Source organism: Ictalurus punctatus, chromosome 10, assembly GCF_001660625.3.
Source record: "Ictalurus punctatus breed USDA103 chromosome 10, Coco_2.0, whole genome shotgun sequence".
Classification (NCBI taxonomy): domain Eukaryota; kingdom Metazoa; phylum Chordata; class Actinopteri; order Siluriformes; family Ictaluridae; genus Ictalurus; species Ictalurus punctatus.
The window spans coordinates 22,073,360-22,095,833 of NC_030425.2; the positions used below are offsets into that span (position 1 = coordinate 22,073,360).

The 22,474-nt window shown below is 37.7% G+C and overlaps 1 protein-coding gene across 2 annotated transcripts in view; it reads left to right on the top strand.

The window, feature by feature from the left end:
• ntrk3b (neurotrophic tyrosine kinase, receptor, type 3b) overlaps positions 1 to 22,474 on the top strand; it is a 140,959-nt gene that overhangs the window by 112,778 nt on the left and 5,707 nt on the right. Inside the window, exons 13-16 of one of the 2 annotated variants that reach the window (XM_047157999.2) lie at positions 441 to 494; positions 14,248 to 14,378; positions 18,567 to 18,739; positions 20,018 to 20,261. In XM_047157999.2, the coding sequence (XP_047013955.1) occupies positions 441 to 494; positions 14,248 to 14,378; positions 18,567 to 18,739; positions 20,018 to 20,261 (602 nt within the window). The remainder of the gene's footprint in view (positions 1 to 440; positions 495 to 14,247; positions 14,379 to 18,566; positions 18,740 to 20,017; positions 20,262 to 22,474) is intronic. The other variant, XM_017477360.3, reaches the window with a different exon arrangement.

The window sequence follows — 22,474 nt, forward strand, 5'->3', positions numbered from 1 at the left end:
TATTAGTCCTAAATTGCCCCTGTCCCATCTTTGTGGAACATATTGCATGCATCAATTTCAAAATAAATGTTTACCCTCAAAAAATTATGCAGTTACTCAGGTAAAATATCAAATAACTTGTCTTTATATGTTTTTTTTTTGTTGTTGTTAAAATACAAGTCAAAGTACATTTACAACTCACTCCTCTTTGTTTTTATTAGCATTTTCCATACTGTCCCAACTTTTCGGAATTGGGGTTGTAGTTGTTTCAAGACTGTAATCATCTCTCTGAATAGCAAGCATCATAAACAGAACTGCTGCACTTGCCATTAACTAGACCTTTTGTTCAAACAATGCAAAATGTACTCTTCTATCATTTGTCCCTTTGTTTATTTTGTTATTCTGGGAATGCTGGCTGTCCGGGATTACCTGAAAAAAAAAAAAAAAAAAAAAAAAAACAGAAGCAAGTATGGCCAGAAGCAAGTCTCCAGAAGAACTATGGAAGGTTCTCCAAGGTGCTTAAAATATAACAGGCAATGTTTTCATAAAACTTTATTAGGTGTACCTGAGACTACTGATGCATTTTTAAAGATAAAAATATTGACGTTCAGTTCATTGCTGATTTGTTTTTTTTTTTTAAATACATTTCATTATTTTTGAAGGCACATTCACTTTACAGCATTTCTTTCCATGTGACTCAAGTCTTTTGCACAGTACTGTAGGAGAATACTTTAATCTTCATTATTCCCTTCCACTAAAATCTGCACACAGCTGCTGTTTGCATTTGGCTTTCTAAAGGTCAAAAAACACGCCTCGATGTAGACATTTGTGGGCATTTGCCCTAGTTATTACACCAATGTATAGTGTCATTACTAAACTACCATATGTAGGACATGGAGGAAGCTTGGCTTCGATAAGCTGAAGTCTCTCCTATTGAAAATAGATGCCTCATGGATGGCACAGTCCTGCTCTCAGTGCAAATTGTACTGACACAAATACCGCCCTATTGTTGTCCAAATGGAGGTTCTTGGCTGCTCTTTTGATCAGTGGCGTTGCTAAGATTTATTTTTTGCTTTGCTGAGTCCCAGTGGCCTACGCATCTGTAGTCCTGATTCTAATGTAGATTCTTCATTTAAATCCTTTCAAATAAATCAGAACACGTTGTCCTATTGCCACATAAATCCTTTTTTGATGTTTGTCACAAATACAAACAGTAAAAGGAAGTCTGTTCATTGACAGAGACACATTCCTTTTTTCTTGCAAACAACACACACACACACACACACACACACACACACACACACACACACACATTGATATTCCCAGCACACTGCAGCGGTCTGTTCACTGTGAGCACTGTGATGGCCATGTGGAGATCTCGGAGAGAAGGAAGAGAAATTCAGATTAAGCTCTCATGAATAAATTAACACACTATTCATTATACATTGTATAAATACTTTATGGCTCCTGGCCATTGCATGTAAACCCTCATCAAAATGAGGGTGTGATATTTCAATGACACTTTCTTAAAAGGAATGCACACATTTTTAGTCTTCTGTCTCTTGATTTCAGAAGGTCTGTTAGACTGCTGTTTAAAATTAGAAACACATTTGGTTCAATCTGTTTTTTGACTTGGCTCAAAACACACAATATGTTTCATATGGTGATAAAGTGCGTTATCTGTGAAGCAATATTTTCATCCGGATTTTGTGGGACAAGTTTTTTTTTTTACTTGGAGCTCTATCTATGATGATCATTCTTTTAGACTAAAGCTGTTTGTTTTTTCCTAGAGAGAGTGCTCTTGCCAAATTACCTTGTAAGAATAAACACCTGGGGGCACAGTGGCTTAGTGGTTAACACGTTTGCCTCACACCTCCAGGGTTGGGGTTCGATTCCTGCCACAGCCCGGCATGTTCTCCTCGTGCTTCGGGGGTTCCAACGGGTACTCCGGTTTCCTCCTAAAGTCCAAAGACATGCATTGTAGGCTGATTGGCGTGTCCATAAAAGTATCCATAGTGCATGAGTGGGTGTGTGAATGTTTGTGGATTGTGCCCTGTGATGGATTAGCATCCTGTACAGGGTGTTCCCCACCTTGTGCCCCATGCTTCCTGGGATAGACTCCAGGTTCCCGTGACCCAGTAAGGATAGGCGGTACAGAAAATGGATGGATGGATGTAATAAACACACTGCTGAATGAGCTATAATTCATTGAAACAACATAACAGTAGTTCCTGAGAACTGTAAGATTTCAATACTTTTATTTGAAATAAACAGCATGTTAAAATATTATTCCAAACAGAAGAGGTAAGGCATTGGTGGTCATTTGGTACATACAATCCCAGTTAATTAAACTAGCTAGCTAGCATCTAACTGGTTAACCAAGCTGTTAGTACTAAAGCCAGTAGAAAGCATACGTCTTGAGATCTAGGTGAAGACAGATGCAAATACAGTTTGAGGTTTTTTTATAGGGGCTGGCAAACAAATCCAAAATGGTGTTCAAAATGTTATCTGAAAACAGGAAATGGCCAGGAGATAAACAAAACATCAATACTTGGGCAAAAGCCAGTCAAAACCAGAATAACAGTACACAGACTTAAAGGCTTGGTAAGTTCAAGTATCTACACACCAAGCATTAATTGCAGTGTGAGTGTGGAACTGGAGTCCTTATATACTGTGTGGAGTTGATTGTGTTCAGATGGGTGTGATTAGAAATCAGATGAATGTGAACGTGACAAAGTCCTTGGGTATTGGGAAGTGTAGTCCATGGTGGCCATATTTGCATTCCTGGGAAGCTGTCCTGGGAAGCTGAGTTTCTTGTCAATTCCAGGGTTCACCTGACAGCATATCACAAACTCCTTATGTTTTTCCAACAGAAAACATCATTAGAATTTCTTCATTATTAGAAGGTTAGGTTTTAATGTTCTAAAATTCATGTTCCGGTTTTCTTGTAATAAGATCTTCTTTTATAAGAGTTTCACAAAGAATTTTGCCCATGTGATATTCCATGTTTGGCAAGAAATAACATTATGGATGTAGTTGTATGCACCTATGTTGTATGTATTGTGGCTTTGAAAAAGGACTTCTAATAAGTAATCTTATGAGAAAGTCAAAACAGAAGTTTCCAACTGCCAAATAGCCCACCAGCTAAGAATAATTCCTAGTCAGGATGTCAGAGCATTAACGTGCTATTAATGGGGAATTACTGTAAGCTACAGTCTACATCCCCTTTTTGAAAATAATTATAGCACAGCTAATTTAATTCCATTTAATTCTTCATTCTCTGTGGTCAAATGTGGTCAAAAAGTGCCCCTTTAATGCGTTTTTCAAATATTACCTTTCATGTAGTGTTATATAGCCGTTTGTGAATGTAAAATGTCTGCAAATTCTTAAAACTCAAAGTTCACAGTTATTGTCTCCCAAATGAAGGAACCAATTCTGAACAGCCTGAAATGAGTCGTCAGTAATTCCAGACTTACTTCCTGCACAAACCCCCGTCTCTGGTCTTCATTGATTGCTTGCAAACAAGGTGTACTTTGACCCAACTATATTGTTGCCTTAGTATCTGAAGCACGAGCTGTAAAGGCACAGCCCTCTTCTGGAAAGGGGGCGGGGAGCAGCAGCTCACTTACATTTAAAGAGACACACATGAAAAAAGCATGTTTTTGCTTCCACCAAAAAAGGGGCATTTACAGCATGGTATAATAAATGATACATGGTGTACTGTGAGCTGAAACTTCACAGGCACTTTCTGGGGACACCTGAGACTTATATTACATCTTGGAAAAAAGGGCCATAATAGATTCTCTTTAATTAATTTTCTAAAACAACACAGCTTAACATGGTTTATATTAATCTGCTGATTCTAACATTATCATTTCTATAGCAGCAACTAACACATGGACTTATATGGTGGACGCTCCGTATAAATGGAGTTAAATGTGCAATAATTTATATGGTGACATAAAGAGATGTTTATTATTTTATTCATTATTATTAGAAGGAATCTCTAGTGTCGAAACAGTCAGAGGGAAAGCTGTAACTTTAGGGTTGATACAAGGAATGCTTCAAGGTGGCTTTGTGATTTCTTTGTAACAAACTGCATTTTGGTCTTATTATTATTATTATTATTATTATTATTATTATTATTATTATTATTTTAAAAGAGGCTGATGAGGGAAGAGGAACTTAGATGTTACTATAAATAGATAAAAAGTATGATGTGTCATTATTCTTTTGTAAAGCTATAACTTTTCCGATATCTAAATTTCTTCAGGTTGCAGGGGTTTGTGGTTTCTCTACAACAACACAAGCTGCATTTTTGTTCCCGTATTCACTTCAAGAGAAAAACGGAGAGGCTATGTAAAGCACAAGTAAAAACAGGTTGCTAACAATTTGTTTTGTGGTATTCCATGGCATTCGATGTAACTATAAATGGATAAAAAAGTATGATGCTTTGGCCTTTAATAAGTAGGAAAAAAAACACCTTAGCGTTGGAAAATTGCTGTGGTGTAAAAAGAATAAAACCAATCAAGATGTGCTGTTATAGGTGCTGAAAATAATCAACTTCAGGGTGAAAACAGCATCAAACCACTCTGTCATTGATTATTTTCCTATGACAGCGCACCCCATCATGTTTTATTCCTTAAATAAAGTACTAACAGGTATTTTCTGGCATTTTAAAATCTACTCAGGAGCTTTTTATATTCATACAAGGGCCAAAAAAGCACTAGTGTACTGTGAGGTTTCAGGAACACTGTGAGGTGGGAAATAAGAAGTTCTGAAAATATAGAGTTCCCAGCTGTCATGAATGCACTAGTCAAAACATCATCAGGATGTGTCATAAACACACTTATATGCTGTAGCAAGCTTCTTTGAGCAAAAAATATTTCCAACTTGTCAGTCAGGTGTCATTTATTTGACTCCATACTGAGTCTCCATGGTACAAAGTTGAAATGAATTTTTGTTCTGGATGTCTGGTTTCCTTAGACACAGCTTTCTCATTACAGATATGGCCGTTTTCATCTCTTCAGTCCAGACAAATTAGAAAACAGTAAACAGTCATTAATTTTTCTTTGATGTTTTCAGAACAGACATAACATACCACCTGACGTGAAAAATTTGTATAGACTTCTCTAAATGTAACTGGTTTATTTGGGCTTATCCAAGAACCATTGTCAGGATCCCTTGCAAACATCAATGCACAGACAGACATGGGTAAAAGAGGCATGTTTATATTCATGGTCAAATCATAAACAGGCAGAGGTGGAATATAGACACAACAGCTTCTGGGAAATATACTACAAAAACACAGTACTAAAAAAACATGGAAGTTTGCCATTAATTTTAGCCATTTCCATTTCACACCTGTAGAAAATAAATATAATAAATATAAAAAAGAAAGAGTGAGAGAGAGAGAGAGAGAGAGAGAGAGAGAGAGAAACAGCACTGCCAAGATCCAGGCACTGAGTTCTCTGCATCTGTGTGGAGCTTCATTTTTCATGTTTTGCCTGAGGCCAGACCCGAGGGGCTCAACTGTGTGTCATATGGGACCTTCTATAACAGACCGAATATTTAATAAGTGTTAATTATTAATTGTTAATGTTGCTAGGAATCAATCAGCATTTGAGGGCGTATTATAAGAAAGTAGCATTAAAATAAACTGGATTGATTTTCATAAGACTATTCAAGGAGTATAAACAGACATGATGCAACTTTATGGCAGATTTTGAAAACAAAGCTAATCACATGTAATTTTTTTTATTGGAAGTGTCCATACATCCTAAGCTGTTTTACTCCTAGCAGGGTTGTCACGATACCATAAACATGAGAATGAATAACTGGCTATTGGAAAAAACTCATGCAAATGGAAAGAACAATCATACAATTGGCAAGCAACTAATTCAATGTGCCTCAGATTTCATCTACATATTGTTCCATAGAGCAATGAAATTATGCACATGGAAAGTGTCCACAAATTACTAAGAATGAACACATCATTAGGGATAAATAACTGAATTTGTAAATTAACTACAAAAAGATTCATAAAATTGTAAACGTTAGCTTGCTTACTACCAAACATGTCTAATTTGAGTATTTACACACAGCGGTTAGAATAACGCTAGCTTGCTTCGACTAATTTAAATATTTACACGCAGTGGTTAGCATAATGTTAGTTCGCTTTGGCTAATTTTATTATTTACACACAATGGTTAGCATAACGTTAGCTCACTTACTAGCAAACAGGATTTCTTTAAAGATTAAGGTAAAGAATTTAGGTTAAATTAAGTGTACATGCAACATTACTTATGGTACTACCGTATTAAAGATACTACCGTTTAAAAAATACAGTGGCATCGGTGGTATTTTGAAGCTTTAGTATCTCAATACTACCGTAATACCAGTATACTGTGCAACCCTAACTCCTAGCCAATGAAAAAATGTCATTATCATGTGACACAAAGACATTTGGACATATTGCAATTAGCTGACACTTGAGGAAGCCAACAGACAGGAATCTTTTCTCCGTCATTCCAGTTGTAGTCATTTGTACATGTTACATTATGAAAGCATTTTTGCATTTGTCAGAGGTCCACAAGCTCACCCTCCATCTATACAGTCAAGTAAAGTGCTTGTATCTCTCTTGGCTTTTTTCCCCTCCCATCTGTTGCCTGAATCAGTCATCCAATTACATCACTTACCATCTCACACTATAAAGCCCAAGTAGGTTTAAAAATACCAGGAGGACTTTTCATTCTGGAAGAAGATTAGAAGGCTGAAGATCAGAAATCACTTTAAAAGTAGACAATTTTGAAAAGAAAAAAAAAAAAAAAAAAAGGATTAAAATCAGACTAACAGGCTTTCTGCCATTAATTGAAGCCCAAGATAAAAACGAATGTTTTGGAAAGGAACCTTTGGAAATGTTGTTTCATTATATTCTTTATATCCTTGTTGCCTTTTATCTAGAAGTTTCAGAGATAAGTGGCTGAGATGGATGCAGATGCAATTAGAGAGGTTTATTAAACAATCAGCAGACAAAACAGGCAGAGGTCAGGAAATCAGCTAACAGCACAAATGTAGCAAAACCAAAATATAGAACCCAGGAAACAATCAAAGTCAAAAACCAGAGTAGTGATAATGTGAACAAACAGGCTTGGTAAGTTCAGAGTATGCACAACTGAGCATTATGTCGCAAGATATTTGTGAGTAATGGTGCATTCAAGTCCTCATGGGAAGTTCGTATTTATGAGTTGGGAAGTCATACGGTAATTACGACATCAGACGCGTTCAAGTCACTTTGGTGGCGGTGTATCTTCTCTTAATTAACTACAAAAATTACATATTATATAGTAATTGTACAATGCAATCATATTTTGTGCAGGAAGTTCGCTTGTTTTATTGTAAACAAAAATGCCTGACAAAGACATTAAGCAATTTGCTTGTATTTCAATAACTTGCTGCATATACCAAACACATAATAACTGAAATCAGCTTCTGAAATGTGTAATCTTTCGATTTCAACAAATTTACCTTCAATTACGCACATTGTATACTTTGATTCCGTCATGTTTTCTTACTGACAACTCGGAAACTCAGTTCTCAAAGAAAATCCTGCATGTTCTGCGAAACTGAGTTTACAGACAGAGTTGACCTGATAAGAAGAATATGATTTAAATTTAAAAAAAAAAAAATCAAACTTAATAAAATTCACCACATCCCAATCGTTGAATGGAGATAATTTGGTACACAGTGATTATTTTTGTTTTCATGATAACCGGCCTGTCCATATGGACTGTCTGTTATTCTCAACCTGTTATTCAAGGTAACATTTCAGAAGGACTATTAGTAAAGACAAGAGGACAAAGACATCAGTACATGTGGATGAATTGAATCCAAATAAATGTGGACCTCGCCACAGAAAGTCTACTGTTAGGAATTATAATTGTACAACTGCTATGATCTAGAGTGCACTTGACCTCATTACAGCTACACAGTGAACAAAATAAGAAAGTGATAACATCCAGTCAGTAATGGTGCTGTGATGAGTTGTTCTTTAATAAACAGCACACATACAGTACAAAAAAAATGTGTTTTATCATCTAATTTGGTGTAATTATTATACTGATTCGGGTATTATATTGCCTTCAAATCTTTGGAAGTGTGCAGTGTGTGTTCTGAACGGGATCAGGGATGCCAGAAAGGAAGGTTAAGGCCACCATTCCAGCTCTGTGCTGTCAGGTGTGTTGTAAAATGGCTCTTTCAGAGGACGGGACAAAGCCAGTCGACCACTTAATGATCAAATAAGTGAATATAAATTAGGTATTTGAGGCAGAAGTGGAGGTTTGACCCGTCCTCGCGTCTCTCTGCTTAGACTCATACATCCTCCGTGCATGAATGATGAACACAATAACAGCGGCTATGAGATGCTATTCACAGCTCGAGTGCGTTCGCCCTCTGTTGTCAAAGATTTGTGGGCGGAAGTCAGAATTCTGACAGGGTGGCGTGAGAGACGAGTCATGTAGGGTTTCTGGCTGAGGATGGACTAGTCTGGTGCAAAAGTTTGGTGATTTTGTGCTGTGATAAAATCCCAGCTGTGATACGTTTCTGTCTTCTCTCATTAATAATGCATGGCTTTTTACTGTATAGGAAAAGAATTTATGTGTTTTGAGGAATCAGCCATTTTAGCATATAAAATCAAGAGACTGTTGCGTGTGAAAATCCCAGGAGATCAGCAGTTTCTGAAATAGTCAAACCAGCCGGTCTGGTGTCAACAACCATGCCATGGTGACAGTCACATTTTTTCCCCATTCTAATGTTTGATGTGAACATTAGCTGAAGTTCTTGACCTGTACTTGCATGATTTTATACATTGCAATGCTACCACATGATTGGCCGCTTAAATAATTGTATGAATGTGCGGGTGCACAGGTGTTCCTAATAAAGTGGACGGTGAATGTATATAGACGCACATTACACTCACCAATAACTTTATTAGGAACACAAGTACATCTGCTATACACTTTTAAGAATGCAATTATCCGATTCGCCAATCTTGTGGCATCAGTGCAATACATAAAATCATGCAGATACAAATCAAGAGCTTCAGTTAACGTTCACATCAAACATCAGAATTAGGAAAAAATGTGATCTCAGTGACTTTAACCGTGGCATGGATGTTAGTGTCAGACAGGATGGTTTGAGTATTTCAGAAACTGATGATCTCATGGTCTTTTCATGCACAAAATTCTCTAGAATTTATACAGAATGTTGCACAGCAGGTTCATGCTGACTGGAAGACTATAGTAACTCAAATACCCACTTATATAACTGTGTTGAGCAGGAAAAGAATTTCCGAATGCACACATTAAACCTTGAGGCAGATGGGCTATAACAGCAGAGGACCACATTGGGTTCCAGTCCTGTTAGCCAAGAACAGGAATCTGAGGCCTTCAATTTTGTACAATGTGTACAGTCGTGTGGAAAAAAAACGATATTGTTGGCTTTTTTTTAATACATATTTGGACAAGCAAACATTTGATCATCTTTGAAACAGTGCCTATTAATTAAGTTGATATACTTGAACAAAACCACAAGGAAAATCGGCTTTTTCAATCATTTCTTCAACAGAAATATCAATAGATGTGATATTCTTCTGTGGAAAAGGTAAGTACATCCTTGGCCTCAGAAGCTAGTATTTCCCCCTTTAGCAGAAATAACTTCTTGTAGGTGTTTTGCATAATTGTCCACCAGTCTCTGACATCTGCTTGCTGGAATATTTGACCACTCTTCCATGCAACATTATTGCAGTTGTAAAATGTTTGAGGCCTTTCTCGCATGTACTGCCTTTTCAACCCCCCCTACAACAGTTCAATGGGATTCAAATCCGCGCTTTGACTAGGCCATTACATAACCCTACATTTCTTCTTTTTGAGCCATACCTTGGTGGATTTGTTAGTGTGCTTGGGATCATTATCCTGTTGAAAGGTCCACTTTCAGTTCAACTTCAACTTTTGAACAGATGGCCTCACATTATCTTCAAGCACTCTTTGATATGTTGCAGAATTCATAGTTGAATCAATGAATGCAAGCTCTCCAGTCCCTGAGGCAGTGAAGCAACCCCAAACCATAACATTTCCACCGTGCTTCACAGTTGGTATGAGGTGGTTCTCCTAAAAAGCTGTCTTTGGTCTGCACCAAACATGTCTGCTGTTACTGTGGCCAAACAACTCTATTCATCTGTCCAGAGCACATTATTCCAAAAGGCCTGGTCTTTTCCCATATGCTCGTTGGCAAACTGTAGTCTTGCTTTAATGTTTTTTTAGACAGCAAAGGCTTTTTCAGGGCACACATCCCATACAGGTCAAATTTGTGCAATCTCTTTCTGATTGTAGAAGCATGCACTTTGACAACAACAGTTGCAAGACTTACTAGTAGATCCTGTGATAAAACTTTGGGGTTCTTGGAGACTTCTTTTTGCATCAGATGGTCTGCTCTTGGGCTGAATTTGCTGGGACAGTCAGTCCTGGAATCTGCACCACTTGTAGATGATTTTCCTTACAGTGGAATGACATATTTCAAATAATTTGAGATCATTTTAGATCTCTTGTCAGACTAATAGGAATCCACAACCTTTTTTTCTGAAGGCCTTATAGAACTCTTTAGATCTTGATATGATGACACCACACACCGTAATAGCAAAGGGAACACCAGACACTAGATATGAGAGGGGTATAAATAAGACAGGTTCCACCTGCACTCCCTAAGCAGGTTCTAATCACTGGCACCCAATCTTCAACACCTGATTCTAATTTTATGGATATGATGGTGTGATAAATGTAGGGGTGTACTTACTTTTTCCATGTGATTGATTTGTTTTGTTGTTGTTTTTTGTTCATTTAAATTATGAAAATTACTACAAAATGTCAATTTTATGTGTCATTTGATAAAGTGTATCAACTTTATTAATAGCCACTGTTTCAAAGAGTATCAAATGTTTGCTTTCCAAATATGTCAAAAAAGACAACAATTTCCATGGGGTGTACTTATTTTTTCACATGACTGTTTTTCTGAAAACTACAATCCATCCTGATCAGAAATATTATTCTCTTTTGCATGTGTCTTAGCCAGAAGTAGTGATAGAATTATAAAATCTGATGCAGCAATGTCCAAGGTCACCACACATATGATATATTCTATACAGTACATGTTTATACAGTATCTTCATCCATACTAGCTATTTGTGAGTGTTCGGTAAGTGTTAATTTAACACTGAAGTCTGAACTAGACTCATTTTCCAATATTGATCAATTTTAGACTTTAATGAGCCACTTGGAGGTGGAGGTGTGAAGAAAATGTGTTACTTTTGCGAGCATATTCCAAAAGTCTCTGTAACTGTTGATTTTACAAGCCAGAAGAATTCACAGTCCTTCTTTGTTAATTTCCCAGCATGTTGCTGGGCCAAAAACATTGGCGAACATTAACATTAATAAAACATTCAAAAACGAAGAAATTGGTGGCAGTTTTGGTTACTTTTGTGAGGACATGACGATCATTAAGGTAATTAAAATGTTAATAAAAACCAGATCAATTTTATAATTATAATAGCAACAACAATAACCTTTATTATCTGTCACAGAATTGGACAAAGCAATTGTACATTTATCTCATGTGAAATGCCTCATTTACATTTTTATGCATTTGGCAACCAGTAGGCTATTATCCAAAGTGCTTTACATGTGAGACAGAATAGAGTCTAAGCACAGAGCTGAGAAGGTCACAACACTGACTCTTTTTTTTTTTTTTTTTTACCAATTCAGGAGTTTGAACTTACACTGAATTTTTAATGATGAGCTATATTGTGTAGGATACAGATGCACAGACATACAAAGATAATCAGCAACTAACAAAAGTCATCTACATTCATGTACTTGGTAATCATATATGTGTGACAGCCTGGAAATACCCTTCACCTGGTCCAATTTTGACACTTTCTTCTACAGTATATAGTAGAAATATACAGTATAGTTCTAATGATTTTCCTGATCTGAAATATGTATGTTTTTTTTTTTTGTTTTGCACATATCTCAGTCAGAATGTAGAAGGTCCACTATGTAAGGAAATCACACTTAGCTAGTAAGGTTTTAGATACTGACTCCTTACCTAACATGATCTTTACAGGAGCAAAGCCGAGTCAAATGTGAAGTAAAGCAAAAACATTTCCATGTTGTTTTAGTGAAAAGATATTTATGTTTTCTTCAATTTGAGGTATTTAATTGTGTTTGTACATTTTAGCTGTTTCCCAGAATTCAGCCACAGGTTTTCCCTGACTGTCATACACTATATGTATTATAATGACATTTCATCGGATACTGTAACAACATAAATAACTTGCTATTTTAGCCCCTTAACATGATTACCGCTGTCTTTAGATCATCACTGGGTCATGGTCTTTGTGTTCAAAAGATATGTTTTCTAGAGACATCTGCTAACTACAGTACATTACATCAGTTTGTCAATAAACTTCCAAATTTTTAGAAATTTCCAGAAGTCATTTATAAAAATAACAACTATGTCCTGCTGTCTGGTGCATTGTTTGTATTGTTATTTCATATAGATCTGTTTCTGAGGCTTTCTGCTATGTTAGATTGCCCCGCTATTGGAAAAATGGGTATTATTCATGTGCATGAAAGTGGCAGATGTTTTTTATTGGCTTTGATACAGAAAAAAACAGTGAAGAACAGTATTTTCTGGCAGATAGGAAAAACTTCTGGCTGGTTCTGAGATGAAATAGGTCATACAGACAACAATTAAGGCCTTAATGACTGGCTTAAAAGGTTACGTACAAAGAGTTTCAGGAAACTCACACATTGCATTGAATTTTAATGAATAATGTAGAGGGACAGGGAGTTTGTGATGGACTTAAGATGCAGAGCAAGATTTTTGGCAAAGTACTTCATACTACATATTATAAGGAAACAGTCCATCTGTCGGGTTGATCTAAATTTGGAAATGGTGTGTGAATGGGCCGGGCAGCTCTGGTGTGAAGACTCTTAACAGCACATATTGTGCTTTTTGGACACACAAAATAAAGATTTGTAGTTATTTAAAATGAGCAGTTTGTGGAAATGGTGTAGTGAATTATATATAGTGGTTTAATACATCCATCCATTTTCCATACTCCTTCTCCTACACAGGGTTGCAGGGAACTTGAAGCCTATCCTAGGGGACTTGGGGCACAAGGCAGGCAACACCCTGGATGGGGTGCCAAGCCATCACAGGGCACAATCACACACCCACACACTATGGACTATTTAGAGATGCCAATCAGCTTACTACACGTCTTTGCACTGGGGGAGGAAAATGGTGTACCTGGAGGAAATCCCAGAAGCATGGGGAGAAAATGCAAACTCCACACACACAGGGCAGAGGTGGGAATTGAGCCCCCAACCCTGGAGTTGTGAGGCAAATGTGCAAACCACTAAGCCACCATGCCCCCGCCCCCCTTGCCCATGGTATTTCCAGATTAGAAACAACTGAATATAGATTTAGATCACTTCTAGAAAATGAGAAAAGTTACATTACTTATGGTGAAACTGAAGAAAAAAACAATAAACAACAAAAATTTGACATCACATTTCAGTTTCATAAATGAAGGTCATATTTGAGGACATGTTTATATCCAGAGGCGTCGATCATATGCATGAGGATAGTTGTGCATTTCTTAGAAATGCTAATATCCAACAATATGATGAAAATGACTGAGTGCCGATGCTTAAATGGCCCCAAGTGAATTTTCACAGATGGTTTAAAGAGGCTTTTTACAATTGACTCTCATTTGCATTTAGGGTTTTTTTTTTGAGGGAGCTCAGAGGAATGCAGAAAACACATCCAGTTGTAAGAGTGAATGAAACCTCCAGAGCTCCATCTGCACAGGAAGTGACCTTTCACACACCATGAAAAACACACCCACACATATACATCATATTCTCACTATCACACACATGCATAGATACTCATGCTTGAATTGGCAACTACTAATTTGTAAACAGTGAATATTCTTAGCAAGAGCTCTTAAATGGATATTGATAACAAAGCTGGTAAAATTCTGCAATGTTCTTTGGTATTATGGTCAGTCTTGGAATCCGAATTTGTCTCTCTGTCTGTCTGTCTGTCCCTCTATCTTCCTGCATAAGGTTATATGTTTCTTTACTGGCATAAGACTACACATCTTTCATTAAACATTGTCTCTGCCTCACTTTTTCTCTCTCCTAGATGTCCAGCATGTAAAGCGGAGGGACATTGTTCTTAAACGGGAGCTAGGAGAAGGTGCTTTTGGCAAAGTCTTCCTGGCCGAGTGCTACAACCTCAGTCCTACCAAGGAGAAGATGCTGGTAGCCGTCAAGGTGCATAGCGTCTTATTCAGTCAACCCTGTTCTGTTCACCTCAGTTTATAATGAGCTATTTTATTTTTTTCCTAAAAGTAGAGCAAATACTTCCCCATGTCTGGGTGAGTTTCTGCTGGGTACTCCAGTTTCCATCCACCTCCCAAAAACATGTCGGTAGATAGAGGCTGTAAATTGACCCCAGGTGTGAATGTTTGCCTGCATTGAACTCATAGTATATCGACTTGAATTTTATTTGCATGGTGCTTTTAATAATATATTTATTCATAAAGCAGCCTTTTCCTACTTTACACCCAGTGTCCTCCAGATCTACCATGACCCTGAGCAGGATAAAGCACTGAAGATGAATTAATGAATGGAGCAATGCTAAAGCTGGTGTTTCTTTCTTTCCTTCCTTCTTTCTTTCTTTTTTAAAGCACAAGCCTTTTTGTGTCTCTATCATATCTTCAACAGTTTATTTTGATATTATTTAATAGTACAGTTGGACTGCTACGGGATTCCACAGTCTAAGGTTTTGCCCTCTTTACAGCTAACAGAAAATGTTATTACAGTGTTCCGTAAGTATTCAAAAATAATGTTCCCTCAATATTAAAAAAAAGGTTAGACAAAAACAAGCCTAATGGAAATGTTAGCATTAATACTTACATATGGTGCAGTAGTGTTTACAAATGTTATCTAAAAACATTGTCAGAACATACAGAACAGAAGTAGGCATGAGTCACAATCAAAAACACCAATCACAGGCATCTATTAGGTCATGTATTCAAAAGAGTACTCTCCTCCAAGAGTGTTTAGCCACTCTATGACATTGAATGAGATACATCAATGAAAAAAAAAATGCATTGGCTGGCTTCACTTGACTCGGTATAGGATGAGTTAGCCTTCATCCTTCCATACTGGGAAAGCAGTGGGTATTGGGAATTGGTAGCCAATGACTGGATGAAAAGTGAGTGCTAAAAAAGATTTGAATAGAACAGTTGAAGGAAGTGGCTGTTGTTTTTAGTTGTGACATATCAGGTCTCTTGGGCACTTTACTTGAACACTTCCTTTTGCTCTACAGTGTTCAGGAGTGGGTCACAATTTTGCCCTCAATTTGGGACTGTAAAAGCTTGTGTGGCAGCTATTCAAATTCATTTTTCACTGTGGAATGGCTGAGTATCTGAAACGCTGGACCATTTCTGTCAGACTTCACCCCAATTTATAGCTCAGGCATTTTGATGGATGTTGGGTCGTTAGCCTTTTTTAGAAGGCACAGAGGTCTGTTGGTCATATTGATTTTTGCATGTTTTAGGGGACATGTGTCTTTGTCCAAGTCTACAGTATCTCGTCAAGCATCACTACTTTGTCTTGTAGACCATACAGTGAATTTAGTTGCATGTCAAAATGAAGCCTTCAGGGCCGATCCTTTCCATTACCTAAGTTATATCATCAGATGTCCTGTTTTCTTAACGGTTATATTTTGTTGTGCCAGCAATAATATGGTTTCAGGCTGCTTTTTAGGACCTGTAATGATGTTGAACACACACTCTCAGTATCTGAACTCTTTCTTTTGATTCAATTGAGTGAATTAAAACCATTATAGCATGAAGATAAACTCACAGACGAGTGCTCTTCTGCCTCCGAGGTACTTTACTGTGGCGTGAGGGTGAGACAGATTTACAGACAGACAGTACACACCGCAGTGTCACCGTTGATGGGGTGTCTGTTATGCAGGGCAGGAACACTGTTAAGGACATGGCACTGAGCTACAGGAAGCTAACAGATTCGCTGACAGGGGGGGTGGTGAGCCATCTGTAGTGTTAGCGCTACTCTCCATCTGAACATCCACGTGGCGTATTTCAGAGAGTTTCTCGTCGAGCAGTCAGATCGGCCCATGTGCTGTTTGAGCTCCAGCTATTTTTTAAGGATGGTGTAATTGATTGGATTATATCTCAGAAAGAAATATCCAATACCCAGAGTAATGGAGCGTGGGAGGAAGCTGCAGGCTATACTGAGGAGTCTCACTAAATGTCTGCAGAGGATCGGTGGAACATTTGTGGCAGCATGAGGACCCTATCTTCATCAGGCAATCGTATCAACCTACGCAGTAACTGCTACATGTTGCAAGGTCATTAAAGAGAATTCAAAAGGCACATTCAGATTTCATTCATATGAGCACTGCAATGCAGTGGGAAAATCGGAGGGTTGGGTGATTATTAAGGATCTTCGCAGCCAATCAGAGCACTCATGCTAAGCATAGCGGTGCGTCATTAAAACAGCATATCCGTGTCTGATGCTATTTCACAGATCTGTGATAACATCATGCATGTGCTTTGAGTATTAAGGTGCTGAATATTAAACCTACTTTAGCAGATTATGACCAGATTGAATACATGTTGGGTCACATTAAAATGTTGAGTTTATCTGTGAGTGAGGAGTAATATGATGCTACATGGGAAGGCTTACATGTAATATCTATCAATATCTCAACAATGAAAGTATTAGGATTGCGCAGTACATTGTATCCTGATGGAATAATAATAATGATGTGGGGCAAACTATTACACACACACACACACACACACACACACACACACACACACACACACACTTAACGGCAAATACAGTCATGAGTTCTAATTTAAAAATCTTCCAAATTCTTAATGTTTTACTAGGTTCTGCTGTGTTTCCTCCCAATATCAAACACAGTAAATAGGAAAGTAACCCTTTTGCTCAAACAAAAGCACTATTACATTAACACCATTACACCCATGACTGTATGTCACATGCGCATTCTCAGTCACTGCTGATGAAGTGTTACGGATGTGTCAGCGAAGTGGGATAAAAAAATATCAGCCTTCATATCATGACATGATGAGGACGTCATATCTAGACTAGAGGGAGTTTGACTCTGTGTGATCACCTGACATGGCTATTAATGATATGCTTCATGAATCTACAGTCTGAGCTAGAAAGAAATTAGCCCCAGTCTCGCTTCTTCATACCAAAACTACAAATTTATCCATCTTAAAACATTTGTTCAAAGCAAATCGTCTGATGTAGATGCCAAAAATAAAACCTTACACTGATGTATTTTTACATTTATTGCTGCCCAAATGTATAGGATCCATAAAGCACTATGACCTGGACTATTGTCCAAAGATTCTTTGCAATCTGGTGTAATCAATAAATTATCAACTGAATGCACAGTTGATAATGTGGAGTGTTCCTGTTACAGTTAGGTTGTGCCATTCTCTTTCTTAAACAGTGTGAGGTATGCAGAGCAAGAAACAAGAAGATGATTTGATTCATAAATCTGATGCATACACCGAGTGTCCGCATTGCACATTGCAAGTGACCGAATTCAAAATGACATTTTATCTTATAAAACCAGACTGCAATTCTTTTTCTAGTTCTGCAGTAAAGCCCTCAAACTTCATCGGCTGTCACCTCAATATCCCTCTGTTCTGGTCTGGTGTTCAAACCGGAACAGGAAAAATGCATGATTCTGTTTGGTTAATGCTTTTCCTCACAAGAGTAGCTGGTAACTAATAAAATGTGACTAAACAAACTCAGGAATGCGTTCGTTTGATGTTTGGGGAGGTTACATATGGAATCTGAGTGATGCTGTACACTGTATGTACACTGTATCCACGAATGAGTATTTGGAACGGGAAAATATTTCAGGGAGCCTGTAATCCACCCCTTAACTACGCCACTTTTCATATAGGTTTTCTTGCTATTTAGACAGAAATTGGATATGACAAAAAATCTAATTCGAGCCACTTGTCTGAACAAAGTCAGCATTGCATTTGACAGTCCTTCTGCACCCACGAATTGCCCAAAATTAAACTGACATAATTATGCCTTTATTACAAAAATTATAACTCATTAGCTAGCATGTCTGAGCAAGAACATTTCGCCTAAGGGGAATTATTTTACTGTGATTTTTAAAAATTGTATTAGATTAATTAGACTCATAGATGTACATTCAACGAAACACAATTATTTTATACTGTTTAATTTTTTTCATTTGGCCTCCCATCATGTGAAAATGTGAGTTATGTTTGTAGACAATCACAGGGAACAATCTCTGCAGTTATTGTAGGCTTTCCAGCCTCTTCTGCTGTGTTTCCTGAGGATAGGCATCAGAGTGAAGTTTTTTGTTCCATTTTTCATAAATTTAATTCAGTTGTTTCTCTTTCACAGACCTTGAAAGATCCGACTCTGGCCGCCAGAAAAGACTTCCAGAGAGAAGCCGAGCTACTCACCAACCTGCAGCATGAGCACATCGTGAAGTTTTACGGCGTGTGTGTGGACGGCGACCCGCTCATCATGGTGTTCGAGTATATGAAGCATGGAGACCTTAATAAGTTTCTGAGGTGAGATGCCTTCCTTTAGTAAACGAGCATCGGGAACAGGCAGTGCTAAAGCAGCAATGAAACTTCCCATCAATGAGATGCTCGATATTGCTGAAGCAAAGTGCTGTTTATCACACCAGCGGGATGCTGCCACTTGTGCCAGAAGTGCATTTTGATGATTGCATCTGTCCTGAGTAATTTACCGTGACATGTCAGCTTGCCAGGTTACGATGCAAGTGTAAGGAAGATTGCATATGGCATACACATAGAGTAATTGCTACTCATGGCCCACATCCTGTGTAGTATGTCTGGAGAAATCCTTTAAAAAAAAAATTAAGGTTTTTATTACTTTGCTTTTGCGTGATATTTCAACTGTGAGGTATTGTGCAGCTCACACTGTGCTAAGTCTGAAATATCCAGTCATAAATATTCACTGTACATGTAGGGTACAGGCTAATTCCTTTGTGTCGATGGAGTGAACATATCCATGCTACAATTCTCAGCTGATCGAATCTAGAGATTTGCTCTTTGGAATTAAATGATTATTGTTAAATGAGATAATTCAATTGTGAATTAAACAGGATACATTTCATCTCTCACACAAAGGCTTCCTATCGATTCGCCAAATAATAAGCATTTTTTTTTTTCAGTCAGTTTTTCTGGGCATACTGTAAAAGAATAGTGTGATGCTGGTCGCTGACTCCAATTAGGTCTTACCCAGACGCTGCGTGTGTGGAATAAAGCTAGCCTGAAGAGAATTCACTTTCCAGCTCACAAGACAAGCAGGAGTGTGTTTTACATGCAAAATAGCTTCTCCGACTTGAAGACTGCTTGATTGTTAGATCTCCAGCACATTGGCGAGGGGGCGTTTCCCCCACTAGGGCTATCAGCAAGACAGAAATTACACTGGAGCACATTTAAGCAGACACCTTATGCAAATCCGTCTGCAATCATCAGAGCTATTCAGCAAGAATGAAAAAGGGCCCGGCAAATCAACAAAGTCCCAGACCCTAAACAACACACGGGTTCTCTTTAGAAGAAAAAGAGGGAAATGAAATGTGAGATTTTGCTTCACATTGAGCTACTTCAAAAGTTATAGCACGTCCACAGATTCAAGGGGTTGCAGCGACTCTAGGGCAACTTTTTTGCATAGACTGACCTTTCGCGGCAATCCAGGACAAGCTTCTTACACTTACTTACTCTTTTTATAGAAAAGCCGAAAAAAACACCAGCATTGATGAATCTGTACCAAGTAGAATGAGACTCATTCTGTTTCTGTTTTCTTCCTCGGTTCCCCAGGGCTCATGGTCCAGATGCCACCATCTTGGTGGATGGCCATCCGATGCAGAGCAACGGCGAACTTGGTCTCTCTCAGATGTTGCACATTGCCACACAGATTGCAGCTGGCATGGTGTATCTGTCGTCACAGCACTTTGTGCACCGTGACCTGGCCACACGCAACTGCCTGGTAGGAAATGGCCTCCTGGTGAAGATCGGAGACTTCGGCATGTCCAGGGACATCTACAGCATGGACTACTATCGGGTGTGTATCAGTTTCACAGCTGCTTTTAAGGGGCTGTATTCAGAAGATAGCACAGTGAAGATACTGAGATTACACCGCACATTAGTATTCAGACCTTAGACCAAACAGCTCACTAAAGCACTACTTACAGAGTCAAGCTAGAGTTGTACACACAGGGTGGAGATAGCTGAAAACAGAGGCTTGTCACATTTGTGTACAGTTCTTGATGTATGGCATTTTTTGTAGGTGTAAATAATGAATGAATTAATGAATAGTTCCCTCCTTTTAAAGTCAACAAAAACATTTTTTTTTCCTGCATGAAGGACATCAGAGGAGCATCTTTAATCAGAGACACTGCTTGTCTCAAGGACCCATTTTTAAATGAATAAAATTATGAATTAGTTTAAAGCAACAGTACTAGATGGGTGTTGGTCAGTTTATCCTACAAACGATGGGCATGATTTATAATTATAATTTTTTTACAGGACATAATTTGTTAATCAAATAAACAAAACCAATGTTATAACAAAAGCATTATTAATTTAAGTCAAAATAGTGAAATAAAAGCATGATAAAAATAACTTGCATATAATTTCCCCCTGTCAGTGTGATCCCCAGCTAGTTTCTTTTTCAATCTGCATTTTCTGTCCCCCAATTTTTTTGTCCATAGAACAGGTGCTTGTGTCTGAAGCTAGTTCTCTAGATGCTATTGATACACCCTCTCCCACACGCTTATACTCAAGAAAAACGTGGCAGCCTCGGAGGCTTGAACTACATGCAAGTGATTTGCGTAAACTGAATGGGAAAGTCAACTTAAGCAGCTGTGTAACCTGAGTCTGAATATGAGTAAATGCATAAATATTGACATACATTTTGTGCTTAAGTTAATGAATATGAACCTATGTGAGGGTGCAACTTTTACATATAGTGTCAGATAGTGTGTTAATAATCTTGATAGTACAAGAAACTGGGAATAAATGGGAATAAATTCATTTACATTCATGTAAATGTCAATAAATTCATTCAAGTGAATGTATTCAATGCAAGAATCATGGCTTCAAAAACCTGAATCCTGGCATACATTCTGCAGCAGGTGAAAAAACTGTTGCTGTGTCAGAGAGATCGAGTTACGCATTTTAAATAATTTAAAATTACTTGAGAATTTGGAGGGCATCCAAGAACCTTTCAATTAATGCAAATTCTTCCTATCACCTTCTGTTCAGTAAGGATATTTGCAGGACATTTCACTGAGACCACATTGTGATCGTAGTATTACAAGGTTCTGATTGGTTTAAAAAAGAATGAGAGATAGAACGTTATAATACTAAGGTCATGACTTGAGTCATGAGTTAAAACTCAAATGAGATTAAAAAAAATATCTGGTTAATATACTGAGCTGGTGTTAGCTAGCTGATGACAGAATTGTAAGATTCTCATGCCATGGTAACATTAAATAAAATGCTGCTCTTCACATGTGTGTCAATTTAGTTTAGATTAAATAAAACGTAAATGAATTTAGCCAGGTTTAGAGTAAATATCTAAACTGTTTCTTTGGAATCTGTTGTTAGAATGAATTCATTCAGGTTTGCTTGTCATCGCAGCTGGCAATGATTTATGTGAGACTATTAAACCAAGCAGGAGTCACATGGGGAACAAATGTTTGGCCTATAATTAAATTGTAATTTACTATATTATATATTAAATAGCATAATTAATTTGTGTTATTACATCTAATTATTTTGTGTTGAATTCTCAATTAGTATTAATACACCTGCTCAAACCTTAGATCAAACCTTGTGTTTTTAATTAGCATTAATATACCTAATTAATTTGGATTTAAATCTCAGAGTTCATTTACTTGCACACATATTATGTTTGTGAAACCTTCTGTCCTTATTATGTGAAGTAGGCCTGTATGTAGGCCAAGCGGGAAGTGGAAAGCTCATATTGCACCAGCCGATAGCATCTCTCCGGCACACACATGCTGCGATATTGACACAGCTGAAAGATTAGAAAATCATAACCACACTAGACATATTCACTACATTGAGTGATTATAAACAGGGGTTCTGCCAAGCACACAATCCACACACCACTAGTCATATTGACATTGGCGCTCCTGCAGGGCTCGAGCACCTGGCCAACAGAAACTAGTGAAAGGCGGAGGGAGGAAAAAGATAGTGGCCTTTTCACCAACAGACAATCCAAACGCTTTTGTGCTGCATTGATTCCCT